This window comes from Jaculus jaculus, chromosome 3 (genome assembly GCF_020740685.1).
Source record: "Jaculus jaculus isolate mJacJac1 chromosome 3, mJacJac1.mat.Y.cur, whole genome shotgun sequence".
In the NCBI taxonomy this organism is placed as follows: Eukaryota; Metazoa; Chordata; class Mammalia; order Rodentia; family Dipodidae; genus Jaculus; species Jaculus jaculus.
Window position 1 is genome coordinate 93,885,661 of NC_059104.1, and position 21,319 is coordinate 93,906,979.

The 21,319-nt window shown below is 46.4% G+C and overlaps 1 protein-coding gene across 1 annotated transcript in view; it reads right to left on the reverse strand.

Moving 5' to 3' along the window:
- Window positions 1-21,319, reverse strand: part of Pou2f3 (POU class 2 homeobox 3) — a 110,791-nt gene that overhangs the window by 24,771 nt on the left and 64,701 nt on the right. Inside the window, exons 4-5 of the mRNA XM_045146059.1 lie at window positions 4,310-4,414; window positions 1,408-1,510 (exon numbers count right to left, since the gene is read on the reverse strand). Coding sequence (XP_045001994.1) covers window positions 1,408-1,510; window positions 4,310-4,414 — 208 coding nt within the window. The remainder of the gene's footprint in view (window positions 1-1,407; window positions 1,511-4,309; window positions 4,415-21,319) is intronic.

Consider the following 21,319-nt stretch of genomic DNA (forward strand, 5'->3'; position numbering starts at 1 on the left):
CCGTCATATACTGAGCTCAGGCATTCCTCACGCAGCCATTTCCATATCGCTCTGCAGTCTTCTGAAAATAAACTGAACTAACTCTTATCTTCTCTTTCCTATTCTGGGAGTATGGTGTGCATTGTTTAGCCAAAATAAACACTCAAAGACTCAAATATGTTCCCATTCATTCTAGTGATAGTCTGACATGCCTTGGGAGCTAAATAGAAGGGCTGTGAGTTGGGTAACTGCTAAGGATGGAGCACAGTCACTTTTACTTAGATTCTGGATTTCCAAATCCACTGCTGGGAATTTGTGTAGCCGTTGAAAGTTTATATTTCTTCCAACACTTTCAGCCCTACTTGGCAGAGATGAGTGAGGAGGTGGTGGAGGGTGATGGTTAAAAGCGTGTTCTCACCCAGACTGGTGTGGAATTTTCTAGTAGGTGACCAGATGCATAAAGTGACTACCTGCTGTAAAAGGTTACTCCGAGGAATACGCCAGGAAAAGAACTGGGCAGAGCCCGTAGTGCATCGAGCAATAATATTATCTAGTGTTATTATGGGCTTGATCTGTTTGCTCCGAGCCAGGTGAAGAGCTTGGGAAGAACTTCTCTGCCAGAGACTGCACTGCTCCTACGAAAGTGCTTCTACGGCCTGTGGGAGGCACTGTGGCTCCACTTAAACAGAACCAGTGAGGCTTCCAGAAGGTGGAAAGCTCTCTCCAGGTCTAGGACAGACTTCCTAAAAAAAACCGAGACTCACTTGTACTCTGTTGCCTGGGTCCCTGTCCTAGACCACCACCCTCCTCCACTCACAAGCATGTGAAGTCCTAGCGGAAGGCGGGGAGGGAAGGGGAGCAGGGAAGGGGATGAAACCTCGAGAAAACCTGCAGGGGACTTTCCCGGGTCCAGGCAAGAGGACAAGCATGTGTTGTTGGTTTTTTTGGGAGGGGGTTCGAGGTAGGGTCTCACTCTAGCCCAGGCTGACCTGGAATTCACTATGTAGCCTCAGGGTGGCCTCAAGCTCACGGCGATCCTCCTACCTCTGCCTCCCGGGTGCTGGGATTAAAGGAGTGCACCACCACGCCTGGCTGTTTGTTTTGTTTTTGAGACAGGGTGTTATGTAGCTCAGGCTGGTTTCAAACTCAATTACTAGCCAAGGATGACCCTGAAATTCTGAAATTCTACCTCCCCAGTGGTGGGAATGATTATGAGTGCACACTGCTACTACACCAGGGTCATGCAGTGCTGGGATGGAACCCAGGGCTTCATGCATGCTAAGCATGGGCTCTACCGATGGAGCTGCATTCTCGGCCCCAAACCAGTCTTAAAACCAGAGGGGTTAGCAGCTCCTGAGCCATACCCTACACTCAGCAGCAGCAGCAGCTTTTGCTGGATTCAGGCGATGTGCAAACCCCGTTTCTTACCTTGCTGCCCAGGTGGGGTCTGGGAAAGCAGGAACTGGGATACGGACTGTAAGTGGCCCGGAACCAGCACAAGCTGCTGGAGTGGATGGAGAGAAGCCATGTCCTGCGTGTGGGAAGACACAGGCATCACACAGTGTCCAACCTGAGGACCCTGTCTGGACTGGCCTGAGGCCCATCCAGTCCCTGGGGGGGCTCCAGATTTTGAGAGTTTGTGGGCAGTGTCCTTGCCACATGTCACTGTGTGTCCCCAGCACACGGCACACGGTACCGTTAATGTGTTTCGATGGCTCTTGCACTTAGCCAACCAGTTCCTGCAGCATACAGTTTCTTTTTCTTTTTCTTTTTCTTTTTTTACAGGTATGGTTTCACTCTAGCCCAGGCTAACCTGGAATTCACTATGTAGTCTCAGGGTGGCTTCGAACTCACGGCAATTCTCCTACCACTGCCTCCTGAGTGCTGGGATTAAAGGCGTGCGACACCACCCCTGGCCAGCATACAGTTTCTTAACTCTGGTCTCATGACTTCATTTTTCTGTGTATTCCAATTCTGTACTATACATGCCAGGAACAGGATTTTACCCATATGTCAGTGTCAAATTTGTATCCTAGACATAGCAGCAATGCAAATTATCCATTAATTAAAAAAATATGTCACTGGATAATGCTTAAAAGTCATTTCCTGCCAGGTGTGGTGGTGCACGCCTTTAACCCCAGCACTCGGGAGGCAGAGGTAGGAGGATTGCCATGAGTTCGAAGCCACCCTGAGACTCCATAGTGAATTCCAGGTCAGCCTGGGCTAGAGTGAGACCCTACCTCAAAAAAAAAAAAAAAAAAAAAAAAGTCATTTCCTGGGCCTGAGTCTTTCTGGTTTTTGTTGTTGTTTGTTTTGTTTTGTTTTTGCTTTTTTCAAGGTAGGGCCTCTCTCTAGCCTAGGCTGACCTGAAACAGAAATCCTACCTCTGCTTCCTGAGTACTGGGACGAAAGGCATGTGCCACCATACCCAGTTGCCTGAGTCTTTCTGAAGGGTACCAGAGCGGGAGCTGGGGGTGGGGAAAACTATTAGTTGTTTTGCTGTTGGTTTTGCTTTCTGCTTTTAAAAAATAACCTTTTTATTTATTTATTTATTTGAGAGAGAGAAAGAGAGAGCGCATAAGGGAGAGAGGCAGATAGAGAGAATGGGCACACCAGGGCCTCCAGCCATTGCAAACGAACTCCAAGTGCATATACCACCTTGTGCATCTGACTTACGTGGGTCCTGGGGAATCAAACCTGGGTCCTTGGGCTTTTCAGGCAAGTGACTTAACTGCTAAGCCATTTCTTCAGCCCTGGTTTTGTTTTATTTGAAATAGGATTTAACCTGGAACTCATGATGTAGTCCAGGCTGGCCTTGGACTAGTGGGATTCCTTCTGTCTCAGTATCCCAAGTGCTTGGATTACAACTGTGCACCACCGTGCTTGGCGTATTAGTTATCAATAAAACTCGGGGTTGGGGAGCTGGTTCATGGATAAAGCACTTGACAGACTAGAGTTTGGATCCCTAGCACCCACATAAATGCCAGTTGGGCGTGGAAGCCTGCCTGTAATCTCAGTGCTTGGAAGGTAAAGTGGGGGATCCGTGAGGCAAATTGGCTAGCAAGCTGAATTGGTAAGCTCTGGGATCAAGTAAGAGAGCCTGCCTCAGTACAATAAAGTGGAGAGTGACTGAAGAAGATATATGGAGCCAGGCTTGGTGGTGCACGCCTTTAGTCCCAGCACTTGGGAGGCAGAGGTAGGAGGATTGCCATGAGTTCAAGGCCAGCCTGAGACTACAGAGTGAATTCCAGGTCAGCCTGAGCTAGAGTGAGACCCTACCTCAAAACACCAAAAAAAAAAAAAAAAAAAAAAAAAAAAGATATTTGATGCCAACCTCTGGTCTCCATGAACACCTCTGTGTCCACATATATGTGAACATGCATACATGCATGCATGTACAATATACACAGAATTTGATTAATAGAAAGTCCATCTATCCTGGGCTTCTCTTACCAGCTCAAGAGTTGGAAATAGTAACCCCAACATCTGGAGCCCCTAGAAGTCTTTTATTAAAAATATATTTTTTTTTAACTTATGAGAGAAAGAGGGAGAGAGAGAGAGACAGAGAATGGGCACCGCAGGGCCTTCAGCCACTGCAAGCAAACTCCAAACACATGTGCCACCTTATCTATCTGGCTTATGTAGGTGCTAGAAAATCGAGCCTGGATCCTGAGGTTTCACAGGCAAATGCCTTAATTGCTAAGCCATCTCTCCAGCCCTCTCAGTAGCCTTCTAGGATCCAGACCCTCAGGCAGGAGAAATCTCACTGGATGAGGATGTGGAGGAGTGGCTGCATGTATGGCTGGAAAGTGGTTATTTCTTCCTCGGTGACCCACACCGAGCCCTTGGAGATTTCTGCACTTGCTGCCTGGGGACACCACTCTCACCCCACACTAGCCTTCCATTCTAGAGGGTGAATGACAGGTCCCCTGGGAAAAGAAAGGCTCGGCATCACTGTCATCACAGCATGTCTTCAGGATCATTCCAGCAAAATGGCTATGTCCTTTGTTTTAGCAAAACTGGCTCCTTTTTTGTCTCACAGAGGTAGTGCTCTGTCCTCTCCTGTCCCTAGCAGACTTTATCTCTACAAGTGTAGGAGTCACACCCCCTCCTCAGGTCTTTGTTTTCAGGGTGCCCATTAGACCAATAGGCAATTCACAGGGTACCCAACATGGAAGTCTAGCATTTTTCAGAGAGGGAGTTGAACCTGGGTTCTTTGGTTTTGCAGGCAAGTGCCTTAACTGCTAAGCCATCTCTCCAACCCTGAGATTGAATTTAAGTCAATGACTTACTGAGTATAGCAGGGTCCCTGACATGGGCTGGCACTTACCCCAGACATTTGGTTTCCAGACATCATGGAAGGTCCTTGGCTCAGGTGGCATTGCCGTGGGGAGAGGTTCTGCTGCAGGGAGTCACCAAGGTCCTCTGTCTTAATCTGTAAATGGAGGCAGAAGGCAAACATTAGTCCTGGGCCTCCCAGGAACAGAAGTGTGAAGACCCAGGTCAGGGATGAGTGACAAGCGTGGAGAGAAAAGAGCTAGCCCAAGCCACGGGAATGGATGGACACCACGTGGGACACTGGAGGACCCGTCTGCCTGCTGGACAGCCAAATCTAGTGTGGTTGGTGCTCCTCCATGCTGAAATGAGAAGTAAGAAGAGTGTGGTGACTTCTAATTGTTTTTTGGTTTTATTTATTTATTTGAGAGCAACAGACAGAGAGAGAGAGAGAGAGAGAGAGACAGAACGGGCACACCAGGGTCTCCAACCACTGCAAACAAACACCAGATGCGTGCACCCCCTTGTGCATCTGGCTAATGTGGGTCCTGGGGAATCGAGCCTCGAACTGGGGTTCTTAGGCTTCACAGGCAAGCGCTTAACCACTAAGCCATCTCTCCAGCCCTGTGGTGACTTCTAAAATGAGTAGGAGCTGGGCATGGTGGTTCATACCTAACAAGCCTGGTACTGGGGAGGTTGAAGTAGGAGGATTGTTGTGAGTGTGAAGCCAGCTGGAGCTGCAGTGAGCTTTAGGTTAGCCTGGGCTAGAGTGAGATTCTGCTTCATAAAAACAAGAGGGAAGGAAGAAAGAAAGAAAGAAAGGAAGGAAGGAAGGAAGGAAGGAAGGAAGGAAGGAAGGAAGAAAGGAAGGAAGAAAGGAAGAAAGAAAGAAAACAAACTCCCAGATATGGTGGCACACACCTTTAATCCCAGTACTTGGGAGGCAGAGGTAGGAGGATCACTGAGAGTTCGTGGCTACCCTGAGACTACATAGTGAATTCCAGGTCAGGCTGGGCTAGAGTGAGACCCTAGTTCAAATTAAAAAAAAAAAAAAGAAAGAAAAAGAAAAGCTGAGCATGATAGTGCATGCCTTTAATCCCAGCATTTGGGAGGTAGGAGGATCGCCATGAGTTCAAGGCCACCTTGAGAATACATAGTGAATTCCAGGTCAGCCTGGGCTAGAGTGAGACCCTACCTCGAAAAACCAAAAAGAAAAAAAGAAAGGAAGGAAGGAAGAAGAAAAAGAAAACTAAGCTGGGTGATTCCTTTAATCCAGGAGGCTGAGGCAGAAGGATTATAAATCTGAGGTCAGCCTAAAATTATGTCTTGATACAACCAACCAAACAAACAAGAAATGGAAGCTTAATGGATTAAGTTCTTTTAGATTCTGAGGCAATGCTCTTTTTCCTAAGGCACTAGAGGTGTTAAGAGTTTCTTATAAGCCAATGATGATTTGAAATGGTATCTTTAGTTTCCCACCCACCTCAAAGGCAATTCTTTCTTTCTTTTTCCCTTTCTTTCCTTCCTTCCTTTCTTTCCTCCCTCCCTCTCTCTCTTTCTTTCTTTTTTTTTGGAAAGAGAGAATTGGTGTGCCAGGGCCTCAGCCACTACAATCAAACTCCAGGTGCTTGCATCACCTATTGAACATATGTGACTTTGGGCTTGTGTCACCTTTGTGCATCTGGCTTATGTGGGATCTGGAGAGAGATCAAAAATGGGTCCTTAGGCTTCACAGGCATGCGCCCTAACCGCTAAGCAATCTCTCCAGCCGGCAATTCTTCATTGATCTCCCCAAAGTCTGTCTCTCATTTCCCTGCATGAACTCTGTCTGTGAAACTGAGAAGCCTGAAAGCTGCTGATCTGGGGGACTCTCTTCCCCTCTATCCCTCTATTCCCCCTTTCCTACGCCAAGCTTCCTCTTCTGTGGACCTGTTAGCCAGAGTGGCTCTGGCAACAATCTCTGCCTGTCTGTATACAGGCAGAGACATGTCTCCCTTACAGCCACAGCTTCAGTCACACCAAAGGGGCCTGTGGTGATTTTCAGTTCTCTCTAGTCTCCACCAGCCTTCAGTGACATGAATTACCCATTTCTCAAGAATCTCTGAGCAGGCAGGAAGTACTACCCATGCCCACCCTTTTACCCACCCCAGGACAACAAGCCCCTCTATTGGGAGGTGAGCCAAGTGACTTTGAATCCATATAGCACAGAATCCAGGCCGGCCCTTGAGAAAGACTGGTTGGACCCTTTAAAATACTCCATCTGGTTGGTCCCTCCCCAGATAGAAACTTGTGGCCATAGGCATTCCAGTTTAAACTACTATCTGGCCTATACTGGGAATATGACTGACATCCTGGAATCTCTCCTGTTGGGTATTTGTCTAAACCAGGCTAAAAGTTGAGAGTAAGAGCCAGGTGTGGTGGTACACACCAGTAATCCCAGAACTCTAGAGGATGAGATCAAAGATCTAGAGTTCAAGGACAGCCTGGGCTAAGGAGGAGATCCTGTCTCAAAAAACAAACAAAAAACAAATGGGGCTAGGGAGATAGCTCAATAGTTCAAGGTGCTTGCTTGTAAGCCTCCTGATGTCTTGAGATTCCTCCTCAGTAGCCACATAAACACTCATCTGCAGTTCCTGTGTACCTGTGACAATGGGAGGCAGAGCCAGAAGAATCTAGAAGCTCAAAACAGTAGCAGTAAGAGAGACTTGGTCTCAAGAAGATGGAAAAGGGGGCCTGGAAGGATGGCTTAGCGGTTAAGGTGCTTGCCTGCAAAGCCTAAGGATCCAGGTTTGATTCTCCAGGTCCCATGTAAGCCAGATGTACAAGGTGGCACATGCAAGAGCACTTCCTGTGCACCCACGAAGGCCTGAGAGGACAACTCAAGTTCAGCCCCCAGGACCCACATAAACAGCTGGGCATGGACACACCCATCTGTAACCTCCATCCCTTTGGGCAGCAGAGACGCAAGGATCACCAGAGTTCCCCTTCAAAAAACAGCAAGCCCCAGGATCAGAAATCACCTATTCAAGTAAGATGGGCAAAAAAGTGACGGAGCAGCACTCCCGAGGTCTCACTCCAGCTACCTCGGGCAAGGGCACCCCATTGCAAGCAAGCATGTGGGATGGCACATGAACACATACATGGGTATACACCACGTCCACATACGCATACATCTACACACATACACATATACACGCACACACACAAAAAATGGTGGAAGGAAATGAGGAAGCACCCAATGTTGTGTTCCGACCTTCACAAGTACATTTATAAACATATAATCTACAAATAAATAATAAAATAGAAAAAAAAAAGTTGAGGCTACAGTTATTAAGAGTACTTGCCTAACATGTACAAAGCTATGGGTTTGATCCCTAGGACCACATAAAACCAGGCATAGTGGTCCACACCTGCAATCTTAGCACTAGGGAGGTAGAGGCAGAAGGATTTAAAAAAAAAAAAAAGCTGAGACTAACACCTGTGCTCAATCCGTATGGAGAAATGGTCACTAAGGAAGATATTCCATTGACCTGACAGCAGAAGAACCTAATATGCAACATGTGATGCCTCACACAAGTGGGAACCCAAGCGATGTTAATTGATTAGGAAATATAAACACAGCCTACTTCTGCAGAGTCACCAACAAGGCCACGAGGGAAACACTGGACAGGGAACAAGGCTGATAACTGTTGCCCATCTGAACTCTGACTCTGCTTTTTCTCTCCTTCCTTTCTCTCTTTCTTTCTTTCTTTCTTTCTTTCTTTCTTTCTTTCTTTCTTTCTTTCTTTCTTTCTTTCGGTTTTGTGAGATGGGTCTCGCTCTGGCCCAGGCTGACGTGGAATTCACTATGTAGTCTCAGGCTGGCCTTGAACTCATGGCGATCCTCCTACCTCTGCCTCCCCGAGGGATTAAAGTCGTGCATCACCACGCCTGGCTGACTCTGACTTATGTCATTGTGAGTGATCACTCAGCCTCCTAGAACTTAGTTTCTCCACCTGTTACATGATCCTGTGTGGTTATTCGTCCTCTCAGTGCCAAAATGCAACAGCCAACTCCAATCCTGTGTACAGCTGGCAGACTTGCCATGCTAGTCCGGATACTACGAAGCTCTCAGAGGAAGCTGATGCAAAAGAACACAAGGGAGGCCCTGTCCGGGCACACAGAGATCGATATAAGGAGGTGGCTTTTTTGGGCACACTTCATAAATTGGTTTTCTCACTTAAAGAGGTCAATCTGGAGCCTTGAAGGAAAAGAGGAGGAAAAAAGAAAAATGAGGGCTGGAGAGATGGCTTAGCGGTTAAGGCACTTGCCTGAAAAGCCAAAGGACCCAGGTTCAACTCCCCAGGACCCAGGTAAGCCAGATGCACAAGGTGGTGCATGCGTCTGGAATTCATTTGCAGCAGCTAGAGGCCCTGATGTGCCCATTCTCTCTCTCTGCCTCTTTCTCTCTCTCTCTCTCCCTCCCTCTCCTTCTCAAACAAATAAATAAATAAAAATAAAATGCTTTTTAAAAAAAAGAAAGTAAAATGGGACTAGCACTAAAGGGACAAAAAGTGGTTCCAGCCAGGTATGGTGGTGCATGCCTTTAATCCCAGCACTTGGGAGGCTGAGGAAAGAGGATCATCATGAATTTGAAGTCAGCCTGATTCTACATAGTGAATTCCAGATGATCCTGAGCTTTGAAAAACAAACAAACAAACAAGCAGTGATTCCAAACACTTAATAGGCACGGGGCATTGGGTGGTCTCCAGCAAGCCCCTACCCCATGTTCCTTTAGCTTTGCTTATCACACTCTTGGTTGTCACCTCAACCTGAGCAGTGCTGATGACTGGCCGGAGCTGTGCTTGCCTAGTATGTGTGAAACTCCATGATCTCCCTCCCTCCCTCAACAAAAGTAAAGCGGGCCCAGCAGCACTAACGCTCGGCTTCCACTCCCAGAACCCAGTATCCTTCCACATCCTACATTCCATAAACAGATTTCTTGCAGATTTTTAAAAACTAGAAGTAGACCACCAATGACTTCTTTCAAAACCGCCACCTCTAAAAACAACTTTCAGGATTGCTCTGAGAGGGGCTCTACATAGTTAAGGCCCTTTAGCCTGCCTGTCCCCAGTCTGTCCTCCTCCTGTCCCTAGACAATGTTATCCTACACCGGTGGGGGGAGACAGGACTGAGGAAGGGGGACAGAGGGAGAACATACAAACCTGGAGGAGAAATCACACGGGGAACCACCCCAGGCAGCCTGGTACGGCTCCAGCTCAGAGGCAAGTGGCAGTCCTTTCCAGACTCATTATGCGCCAAGGAGAGATAAGGGGGTGTGGCTATGACAGAGCCCGGAAACATGTGCTTTGCCTCCAACCTGGTGCTATCTGTTAGGATTCTTGCCAGGTCTCCCTGCAATGCTGAAGTTCAGAAACCAGCGCCACCATAAAAGAAAACACACCCTTTCATCTGCTTCCTAGATCATGTGCCCCCACACTCTTCTTGGGGGGGCACCCCCATCTCCCAGTTCAGCAAAGTACCTGATGGTAGACACCTCCTGTGGGTATAGGCTGTGACTTACTGGCAACTTTCTGTATTACCTAGCTGGGATTTGTCTTGTTTCGTTTTGATTCACCAACCTTTTTATTCATTAATGTCACATCCTGTGTAAGAGACATGAAAATCACTTCCAAAGAAGACAATCCTAGCTGGGCATCCCAGTGCTTGGGATGCAGGAGTAGGTGAATCGCTGTGAGTTCGAGGCCAGCCTGAGACTACATAGTGAATTTCAGGTCAGCCTGGGCTAGAGTGAGACCCTACCTCGAAAAACAAACAAAAAAAAAAAAAAAAGAAAAGAAAAAGAAAAAGAAAGGAGCAGAGATAATATAATTCCTACTGCCTGTAATGTTTTTTGAACAATCGTAGGAGCTAAGAAACTAAAAATTAAAATCCTCACTAATCTAAAAAAATCCCTTTTCACAGCTGTCGAGTGGAAAGGGCTGGAACCTTTCCAGGCAACTAGGTGTTGGCTGTGGTCTGCAAGATGCGATAGAGACTCCTGTTGGATCCCGTTGACTTCTAAGAGGAGATCCCGAGGCAAATTGGATGAAGACCCAATTTCCCCCATACTTGTGAAAACCCAGTGAAACCCACAACCTGCCTGGAATGATGAAGATTTCTGGGTGTCTTTGGCAGTTCTCACGCAAATAGAAATATTTTTCCAGGTTCCACTTGGGATGTCTGGTCCTTGGGGTTAGGGGCCACCACAGTATCCTCTTGCTCAGCTCCAGACATGCAGCATCGCATTCCAACTAAGTTTATTACTCTAGGATCTCCTCCACCCACTGTGCCTTGCAAAGGTATTACACTGAGTCTTGGGCAGTGACCAGGGAGGTAAAAAGCTATCACGAGTGATTATCTTCTCTAATCCAAGTGAACTCCCTGACTTCACCTGCTTTAGAAAGCGGTAGCCTCCTTCTGAAAGGAGGGGGCCCTGTTGAGGAGGTGGGAGCCCTTTGTAAGTGAGTGGCCTGCTGGACTCTTCTTCAGCCTGGCTGTTGTGGATGTGGGCTTACTCAGCCCCCTCGCCCATCTCACAGAATCCAAGAGAGCTTCCAGTGGGGGGGGGGGGGATGCAAAAAGATAGGCAGTAAGTTACTATAAAACCTCAAAGGCCATGATCTCCTGACCCTTCTGTTCCTTTCACCAAAAAAACCCATACACACACACACACACACACACACACACACACACACATATTTTAATGGGCTAAAGAAATGGCTCAGCTGTCAAAGGCCCTTGCTTGCAAAGCCTGCTGGCCCAGATTCAATTCCCCGGTACCCATGTAAAGCCAGATGCACAAAGTGGCTCATGCATCTAGAGTTCATTTGCAGTGGCAAGAGGCCTCTCATTCTCATACATTTTCTTTCTCTCTCTCTCTCTCTTGTTTGTAAATAAACAAATACAATTTAAGAACAGTAAAAAATATTTAAAATGTCCCAGAAATAGGAGTGAGAATAGACAATAAATGACGGAAAAGGTGGTACTCAGGCCCAGACGTACACATAAGCCTCCCCCCATGGATAGGTGAACAGTGGGGCTGGGGTCCTTTTCTTTAGCACCACCCCCAGGACATTTTCATATGACCCTCCGTAGGGGAAAACAATCCAACACTAATGAATATATCACTGGTGATGAAAATGATCAAAGCTGTTGTTTGAGTTGCATAACTCGTTTGTGGAAAGTGTTTCATAAACATTTCACAAGAAGGAGTATTTCAAAGCAAGGACATCTCCCAACCTGCCTTCAATTACAGACAAGGTAGTTTTTTTTTTCCCTTTCCCTCTCTCTCTCTCTCTCTCTCTTTCCTACTCCCCTTTTCTATGCTTCTCCTTAGCAGTAAGGAAGAGTTTCTGTTTTGTAACTGATCTGTAAAGAGCTGGCAAGGGTGCTTCTTGGGAAAACATTCTAAAAATATAATCCAAGTGGGGAATGGAACAGGCAGATAACACATCTCAGGTGAACAGGGCTGAAAGGTCCCTATTCAGACAGATGTTGGCTGTGCTTTTTTTTTTTTTTGTGCTGAGATTTTGAACTTAGGGTTCCCTACATGCTATGCAAGTGCTCAACCACTGAGCCATATCCCCACCATGGTTGTTTCTGCTAGACAAACCTCTCTCCTAGGCTCCTAGCTGCTCCCCAACAGCCCAAGGCTCCTGTCCCCTTGGATGGATCCAAGAGCTGTCTGCCTGCAGAGATGGCCTCATTCAGTGTTCGGTCTGAGTCTAACCTATTCCAGAGGGGCCTGGCTGTGTCTCCTTCCCCTGTGCAAACTGAGCCCTTGTCCCTGTGAAAATCAACAGAGTGCTGGAAGAGTGGACACACCCGGGGTGGGGGGCTTAAACACATGTTCTTATAGTAGGAGCCACTTGGCAGTTCCAAAGAGAGGTCCTGGAGTTTCCTGCTTGAATCTCCTCGGCAAAGGCAAGCAGCTCATCAGTGGTGCTCTGGAACCCCGGGTTCAGGACTCAGCAATGCTCATGCTAACACATACGAGTTTGAGAACCCCATCAGCTGGAGCCACGGAAGGTTTTCTTCTCTCTCTGGATATATCCTGGGAGTTCAGGTTTGAAGCCTCCAGGAAGGGGCTGTGCCCTGGGAGGAGACCCCTTCCCCACCAATATCTCCTGGTGCCCAGGATGTGAACAATTTTGAGCAGCGCACTGCTGCTTGGCCCTCCTGGGACACCTCTGCAGGGAGCTGCGCCCATAGGAGTTCTCTCTAGGGCCATGACCTGCTTTGAGCCAGTCTCCTGGTTCTCCTGGGAGCCAGCCTGGCAGAAGAGAGGGCACCAAGGCCACTCCAGGTCTTTGTTCAAGGGGGATGGCCACAGGTAGCTTTTGGATGGCTCGCACAGAGGGCTGGGGAAGAAACACTGAGCGCCTCACTCAGAACTGTTTCTGAGCCCCGTGGCACATGCCGGGGGTTGGTGTGGGAATGAAGCTCACAGTCAGATGGAGTTCTCTCGATATTTCCAAGCTGCTTATCACACAAGCAAGGACTTCGCTATCTTTTTCAGAGCTAGGGATTATTAAAAAAAAAAAAAAAAGGCACCAAGGCAATAAGCACAAGGCTCAGAATCAACCAGGGGATGCCACCCTTCTTCCTCCCTCCCTCCCTTCCTCTCTCCCTCCCTTCCTCTGCCTTCTTTCCTCCCTCCTTTCCTCTCTCCTTCCTTCCCTTCCTTCCTCTCTCCTTTTCTTCCTTCCTTCCTGGGACAGGGGCTCTCTATGTAGCTGGGCTGGAACTTTCTATGTAGAAATTTGTGGCACTTCTCCTGCCTCAGCTTCCTATGTCTGGGCATTATAGGCACGCACCACCATGCAAGCTTTCCCCTCCCCCCTTCCCTTGCCCTTCCTTTTCCCCTCCTTCTCTTTTTTCCTTCCTCTGCTGAGATCACATGAGATCAGGTGTGTTTAAGATGGTATACTGTAAACTTTTATTTTATTTTGTGAAACAGGATCTCACTATGTAGGCAAGTCTACCCTTTAACTCATGGCACCTGTCTCAGACTCCCAAGTGCTGGGATCACACAACTAAGGTACCACACCTGGCCCTCTGTCTTCTTCCATTTTTCCTTTTCTTTTATGTAGTCACCCAAATCACCTTCAATTCTCAATACTTTTTTATTTTTTTTTGTACCTCAGTCTCTCCAATGCTGGGACCACACCCAGCTTCATTCATCTTTCTTGTCCAAAATTATTTCTCTATAAAAGGAGGGAAATAGACTTGGAAGCAAGCTACTTAAAAATTATAGTGTTGGTCAGGCATGGTGGCACATGCCTTTAATCCCAGCACTTGGGAGGCCAAGGTAGGAGGATCACTGTGAGTTCAAGGCTACCCTGATAATACCGAGTGAATTCCAGGTCAGCCTGGGCTAAAGTGAGACCCTACCTCAAAAAAACAAAACTGAAAAAATTACAGTGTTATTTGAGAGACTTTTTGATGGGCGTGTCCTCTCTTCTTAGCCAAAGAGCAGTGGTAGCTTCTCTCTGGAGTCCATGTGTTGTCTATCCATAGGATTCTGACTTGGTACTTAGTTCCAGGTATGGATTCTGTCCCATTGCGTGGGTCTCATAGCCAGGCTGAGAGCAGCTGGTTACCCACATAGGCTGTGTGCCACTATTGCACAGGTGCATACTTCTCGTCCTGCTAATTGCCTTTGCAGCTTGCAGGATCCTCTGCGTATTCACACTCTTGGTGACCAGTATCTCCCAGCAGCTCCCACAGCAATTTCCAGCATTGTGGGGGCTAGTCGGGAGGGAACTGGCTTTCCTCTCAGCTTATGATGTCTTCACTAATAGAGTCTTATCTTTCAGCTCAAGTGTGTAACCAAGTGCTTTGGCAATGGTCTGCATTGTTTTGAAGACCTCATGGGTCCCCCTGAGCAAGAGCTCACTAGAGATGGGTAACCCATTTTGGGCACTGGGATTTATCAACCTGAGAGTTTTCTTGTTTCTACAGGGTACTTCTGACCAGACCATCTCCCCCTTCTCTTATTATTGTATCTAGTGGAATGCTACCCAGGAGGAAGCTTTTTATGGTACTGATTGTCTTTAGTTTTGTGTAATTTCCCTCCCACTGCCCTACCTCCTTGGCCCCAAGACCCTTTCACCCCTTATATTTTATCCTTCACCTGGCCTGTGAAGTCTCCCCTCCTCCCATCCTTCCCTATCTCTACTTTCTCCTAGACTCATTCCAGTTCTATACCCATACTCCTGATGTTTACTGCCATTCACACCCACTCTAGCTGATCCAAGTTAGGAACCACATGGAGAGAGGACATGCAGTGCTTGTCTTTCTGAATCTGTGTGACCTCACTTAGAATGATTTTTTTCAAGTCCATCCATTTTTCCTATGAACTTCATTATTTTATTTTTTCTGTATTGTTGAGTAGAATTCCACTGTGTGTATGTATCACACCTTCTAACTATGTTGATCCCTTTTAATCTAAGCTGCTCTGAGTTGTGATTGTAGGTTCTATTTTATTTTACAGATGGCAGAAAATACTGGGAAGAACCAAGATCCATCAATATAACAAGAAAAGATAGCCGACTGCCTACCTAGAGATGCGTCACTTCCATCATGTCTGCCAGGGCCAGGAGACATGGCAAAGGAAGTGGCAGCTCTGATACTGCTTCCATTGCTCGCCTGACATCCAGCTTCAGGGAGATGATGACAAACAAAGTGATCATTCCAAACTCATCAAAGCAGAAATCCAGAGGCAACAGAGAACTCAACATCAAATCAGACTTCTAACATACCCGCCAAGGTTCAAGAGACATTGTGGAAGAAGGGGTAGAAAGACTGTAAGAGCCACGGGGTGGGTAGAATTAGCCCAAGACATGCCCCTCCACAGAGACTGACCGAGGCCTGTATGACCCCACAGTGAATACTAATAAACCCACTGAGGACAGCCCTCAGTGGAAATGGAGGAGGGGGAGAAGGGATATGAGAGTATAACCTTTTTAAAAGTAAAATATAAAAAGCAAAACAAAAATAATAATAATAATGTGGAAAAGAGAGTAGGAATACACTTATAAGCTTGTGAGCATGTTTATGCTATCACTAGACCCATTTACAAATGAAAAGACTGAGGCCCCGTGTTAAGTAACTTGCTTAAAGTCACATTGCTGGCAAATAGTGTAGCTGAGATTTCACCCCAAGCCTCCCTAACTCCATAGCTCTTCTCTTCTCCATCATCTTGGCTCACTGTGTGTGATGGAGTCACTGAGTTATAGATTTTTTTAAGGCAGTGGGGTACGGGCTGTTCCAGGTGCATGATAGGAACCTGATAATTGTTTTTTTAATTTCTCCCCATTGGGTTGAGAAGGAAACAGAGACATGGTTCATTAGCTAGACATGGCTTCTAATGTCCAGAGAGAGGAAGGAAGGTGCTCGGGGAGATACATGTGCCATGACAACCCAGCATGGGCAGGCCTCCTGACTCCCCCGCACGGGGCGGCTCACCTCGCCGCTCGGCTCTGTCTGTTGCTATAGCTCTGCCCACACCTGCCGCTTCCACTGGCTCCTGCAGTAACTGAGGGGAGCTCCCATGATCCTAGTGCCAGTCAAGGAAAGAGCCCAGTCAGCTCTGGATTAGTCTGCAGAGTGAGGTGCCCTTGCAGGTAATACATACCCCTAATTGACAGTGTTTGGGGGACCAGAGTTCTGCATTTCCTGACTCTGATATGTAAATGAACTCCGAGGGTTTGGTATTTCTCTTTCTCTCCTGCACCATGGGGAAGAGAAAAAGAAGGTTCTAGTCAGCCACTGGCTCTCCATCCAGCCTACTATGGGCTTCCAGACAAAATGAACAAAGGCCAGGCGCGTGTCCTGTCTACGGGACGCACTCACAAGCAGTACAGCACAGACTCCTTTTGTGCATGCATTCAACACAGAAGATTTTTTTTTTTTTTTTTTTTTTTTGAGGTAGGGTTTCACTCTAGTCCACACTGACCTGGAATTCACTATGTAGTCTCAGGGTGACCTCGAACTCATGGTGATCCTCCTACCTCTGCCTCCCGAGTGCTGGGATTAAAGCTGTGTGCCACCATGCCTGGCTCTAGAATACTATTTTTAAAGAACTTTAAAAATACTTTCAAAAGTGATCAACAGTTATTCTTCAAAACAAATTAATGAAGGTAAGTAACCTTATTTCATGTCGTTACAGCTTTGGAAACTAAGGCTTAATAAACATAAGCCTATGGTCACACAGCTAGAAAGGGCTGTCTACTAGATCCTTGGTCTCCACACCAACCTCTCCCCTCCTTATCATGCTGTGAGCAGTTCCATTGGGTCTCCCACCCAGATTCTCTGGGCCCCTAAAAGGCATTGAAATGTGATCGTTAACTCTCAGCTTACTATTTATACATATTGTTTTTGGTTTTTGTTTTTTCAAGGCAGAGTCTCATTCTAGTCTAAGCTGACCTGGTATTCACTATGTAGTCTCAGGATGGCCTTGAACTCACGGTGATCCTCCTACCTCTGTCTCCCAAGTACTGGGATTAAAGGCATGCGCCACTACACCTGGCTATACACATTTTTTAAAAAATTTACTTTAAGCCAGGAGTGGTGATGCACACCTTTAATCCCAGTACTTGAGGGATTTGAGGCAGAGGTAGGAGGATCACCATGAGTTCGAGGCCACCCTGAGAATACACACTGAATTCCAGGTCAGTCTGTGCTAGAGTAAGACCCTGCCTCAAAAAAAAAAAAAAAAAAAAAATTCATTTTATTCTATTTTATTGGTTTTTCAAGGTAGGATCTCACTTTAGCCTAGGTTGACCTGGAATTCACTATGTAGTCTCATGCTGGCCTCAAACTCACAGCAATCCTTCTACCTCAGTTTCCTGAGTGCTGGGATTAAAGGCATGCACCACCATACCTAGCTATAGATTATAATTATTGATATATTTGTGTGTGTGTATGTATGTGTGTGTGAGTGTGTAGTAGGTATGATGTCATATGTACAGTGTATTCATGTATGTGTGCAATGTGGCATCCCATGTGCATTTATTGTAAGAGGCCAGAAGAGAAAAGTCTGGAGCTGCCCTCCTTTGCTCATCTGCTTGTGTCCTCGAGATGGAATCTCTTCACCCATTCTGCAGTTTACCACTTTTTCACAAGCCCAGCAATTCTCTGGTGACTGGTCCTCACAACACTAGGATTCCATGTACGTGATCACACACCACCAGAGCTTGAGAAAAAAAGGGACTGAAACTGGGTGTGGAGGCACATACCTGTGATCCCAGCACTTAGGAGGCAGAAGCCACAGGGTGGGGAGTTCCAGGCCAGTCTGGGCTCTACAGTGAGATCCTATCACAAGCCTACACTCTCCAGCAAAAGAAGAGAGGAAAGGAAGAAGAGAGGAGGAGAGGGAGGAGAAATAAATAAATAAAAAGGAAGAAAAGAAGGAGGGGGTAGGAGGAAAAGAAAGGGAAGAATGAGATGAGACAGGGAACACTTAGAGAAGAAATTCCTCTGAGCAGCCCTGAAGGATGAGGAAGACTTTACAAAGAAGGGTTTCATAGGCTATAGGGCCTCTAGCCACTGCAAATGAACTCCAAGATGCATTCGCCATATTGTGCATCTGGCTTACGTGGGTACTGGGGGAAATGAACCCATGTCCTTAGGCTTGGCAGGCAAGTGCCTGAACAGCCAAACCACCTCTCCAGCTCCTTCTTGTTCAGGAGCTTCTAGCAACCCTGCATCTCTGGGGTGGGGGAGTAATTGGCCGGGCCCGAGACATGAGACTGGGGCTTTTGGGGGCTCCCAGGTGTGTCTGCAGTAAAGGGAGTGGGGAGGTGAGATTCTGATTTTAGCACATGTCTGCTCACTGCATGAGACCCGTGAGTGCAGGTGTTCTGAGGGAGGACAGGTGGACAGCGTGAGCAGGCAGCTGGTACCCAGTTCTTCCTTGGAAGAGTCTAAGCTAGAACTGATGAAGAGCCAGGTGTGGCAGCACATGCCTTAATCCCAGCACTTGGCAGGCAGAGGTAAGATCACTGTGTGTTCGAGGCCACCCTGAGACTACATGGTGAATTTCAGGTCAGCCTGGGCCAGAGTGAGACCCTACCTCAAAAAAACCAAAGAATAAATAGAGCTGACGAAGGTGCTCCGAAGGCCAAGCCACAGTCATGCAAGGAAGAGAGAGTAGCCAGCAACAAGTGCTTTTAGGAGATAAAATGTGTTTTCACCTTGACAACTTTAATATTTTAGAAAATATTTTATTTTTATTTATTTATTGTGTGTGTGTGTGTGTGTGTGTGTGTGTGAGAGAGAGAGAGAGAGAGAGAGAGAGAGAGAGAGAGAGAGAGAGGGAGAAAATGGGCAGTCCAGGGCCTCCAGCTGCTGCAAACAAACTCCGGATGCAGGTGCCACTATGGGCACCTGGCTTACGTGGGTCCTGGAGAATCGAACCTGGGTTCTTTGGCATTGCAGGCAAGTGCCTTAACTGTTAAGCCATCTTTCCAACCCTTAATCTTTTTTGTTTGTTTGTATTTTTTTGTTTTTTGAGGTAGGGGTTTCACTGTAGCTCAGGCTGACCTGGAATTTACTATGTAGTGTCAGACTGGCCTTGAACTCACGGCGATCCTCCTACCTCTGCCTCCCAAGTGCTGGGATTAAAGGCATGTGTCACCACACCTGGCTTAATCTTTTTAAAAATTTTATTTTTATTTATTTAGTTGAGAGAGAGAAAGAGAGAATGGACACACCAGGGCTTCCAGCTACTCCAGAAGCATGTACCACCTTGTACATCTGACTTACATGGGTCCTGGGGAATTGAATGTGGGTCCTTTGGCTTTGCAGGCAAGCTCCATAACTGCTAAGCCATCTCCCCAGCCCAGCTTTAATATTTTGTAATATATATATATATATATACACATACATATATATTTTTTTTATTTTAATTTCTCCCCCCAAAATTTCAGGAGTATGGAATGAGTCTAGGAGAAAGTAGAGATAGGGAAGGATGGGAGGAGGGGAGACTTCACAGGCCAGGTGAAGGATAAAATATAAGGGGTGAAAGGGTCCCAAAGAAATTAAATTTCTAGGCTATTGCCAAGACTCTTGATAGCCCATCAGAACAAGATGGCAAGACCCTACTGCTGAAGACGTCGCATGCTTGGGCTGTGGGTCACTGAGAAATCAAGCTGGAGCTGAGCTGGAACACTCCTCCCTGTTGATGAGCTGTCAGAATGCTGGGAAGAACTGCATAGCCTCTTGGGGGAGAACAGTCATCAACGGTCTTAGCCAGCGGTAAACCCTGCAAGCCTTATAACTGGCCAGCTAGGCAAAGCGCACCAGTGGGTGCAATGGCGGCATGATTGAGGAGAAAGCCAGCTGTTTTCTGATTGGACTTGAGGCCTGCTTCGTGGGAGGGAATTTTTGCCTGGTACTGAAAACCTAGTCAAAAGCCTGCGGCTGGGGGAAACTACTGTTGCTGTTTGCCTAAATGGACATATTATACTCACCAAACTGCCCTCGAAATATATGCCCATATATTAATGATATTTTCACTTTGGGTTAAAGAAACTTCCCTTTTCTGATGGTGGTGACCACTGTGGTGACTCAAAAGTCACCAAAATGCTGAGAAGTGACAATGGAATATTCATCACTAAGTGAGACATCTCTATCATGCCTTCCAAGGTTCAGGTAAAGAGTCAAAAAAAGAAAGAAAGAAGAGAAGAGGAAAAGAAATTAAGAGCCAAAGGGAGGGGAGGAGTGCTTACAATAATACCTTCCAGAAACAAAATGGACCTGATATTCAAGACCTCACAGTGGCTGATACTATCTGCATAAGACCTGCATACATAGCAGGAGGGGAAAAAAGGATGTCATCAAAATAGAAGTTGGAAAGAAGCAGGGATTCAGTGGAGGGGGCATTTGGGAGAGGGAAAAGGGGGAGTGATGGGAAGGGATTATGATCATGTCTATATTGATGGAAGTTGTCAATAAAACATTTTAAAAATGTTATATAACTTTACAAGACATTATTGCTTACCAGGCGTTAAACTTAACTACAGAGTATCTTCTTTTTTCTCATGTAAAAAAGTCTTGAGATGTTTACAGACATATATAAATAAATAGATGTGCATGTTTCTGCATGTGCATATATGTGTTACAGATAGCACCCACATACATACATATTTAAAGCAATAATATGAACATTGGGACAGTGGCTGTAGACCCATTGGTGCATTTCCACAATGTTCCACAGTGTACAACACACTCTTAAACCTATTATTTCTGACGGCTTTCAGAATATTCCCAAGATACTGAAAAGGCTGGGAATGAATGTGCTATTCCCACTGTATGGTTGAGGACAACAAGAAGGTAACAGATTTATCCAAACTATGCAGCTAGCTAGCAAGAGAGCTGTGAAACCAAACCCAGGACCTTGCAGACAGCCAGGCTTGCCTGAGGAAACCTTCCCAAATAAAGTTTCAAAGTCACTGGTATCTATCCCTCAAAACTCCAGTACCTCTTCAGTTCTGGAGAGATATTTATTGGTTTCTCTTTGATTAGATCTTGCTAGAAGGAATTGTGTACATCCTTATATTCCTTTGAAGAGCACTGGAAAGCTAATTTGGCCAATGACTCAGAGCCATAATTCCAAATGCCTCTGGAGAGCAAACATCCCTTCAGGGATCCTGAGGGCTTTGGCTGGTGTTAGCCAGTGTGACATATAGCCTGACATTGCTTTTTTTTTATCAGCTTGGAGCTCTGCTTTTCCAGGATTTTTATGTTTCCTTTCAAGTAAGCTTCTGTCTGCTATTGTTTGTATGCTTGCTGCCAGCAGCTCCTAAACCAATTAAAATTTCCAAGTTCCCTTTGTAAAGGGCTGGGACAACCAGAACATTAATTGAAAACCAAAATCGAGCCAGGAGTGGTGGCACTGAGACTCCATAGTGAAGTCCAGGTCAGCCTGGGCTAGAGTGAGACCCTACCTCAAAAGAGCAAAAAAAACAAAAAAACCCCAAATTGTTCCTTCTATGTATGTGTGTGTGTGTGTGTGTGT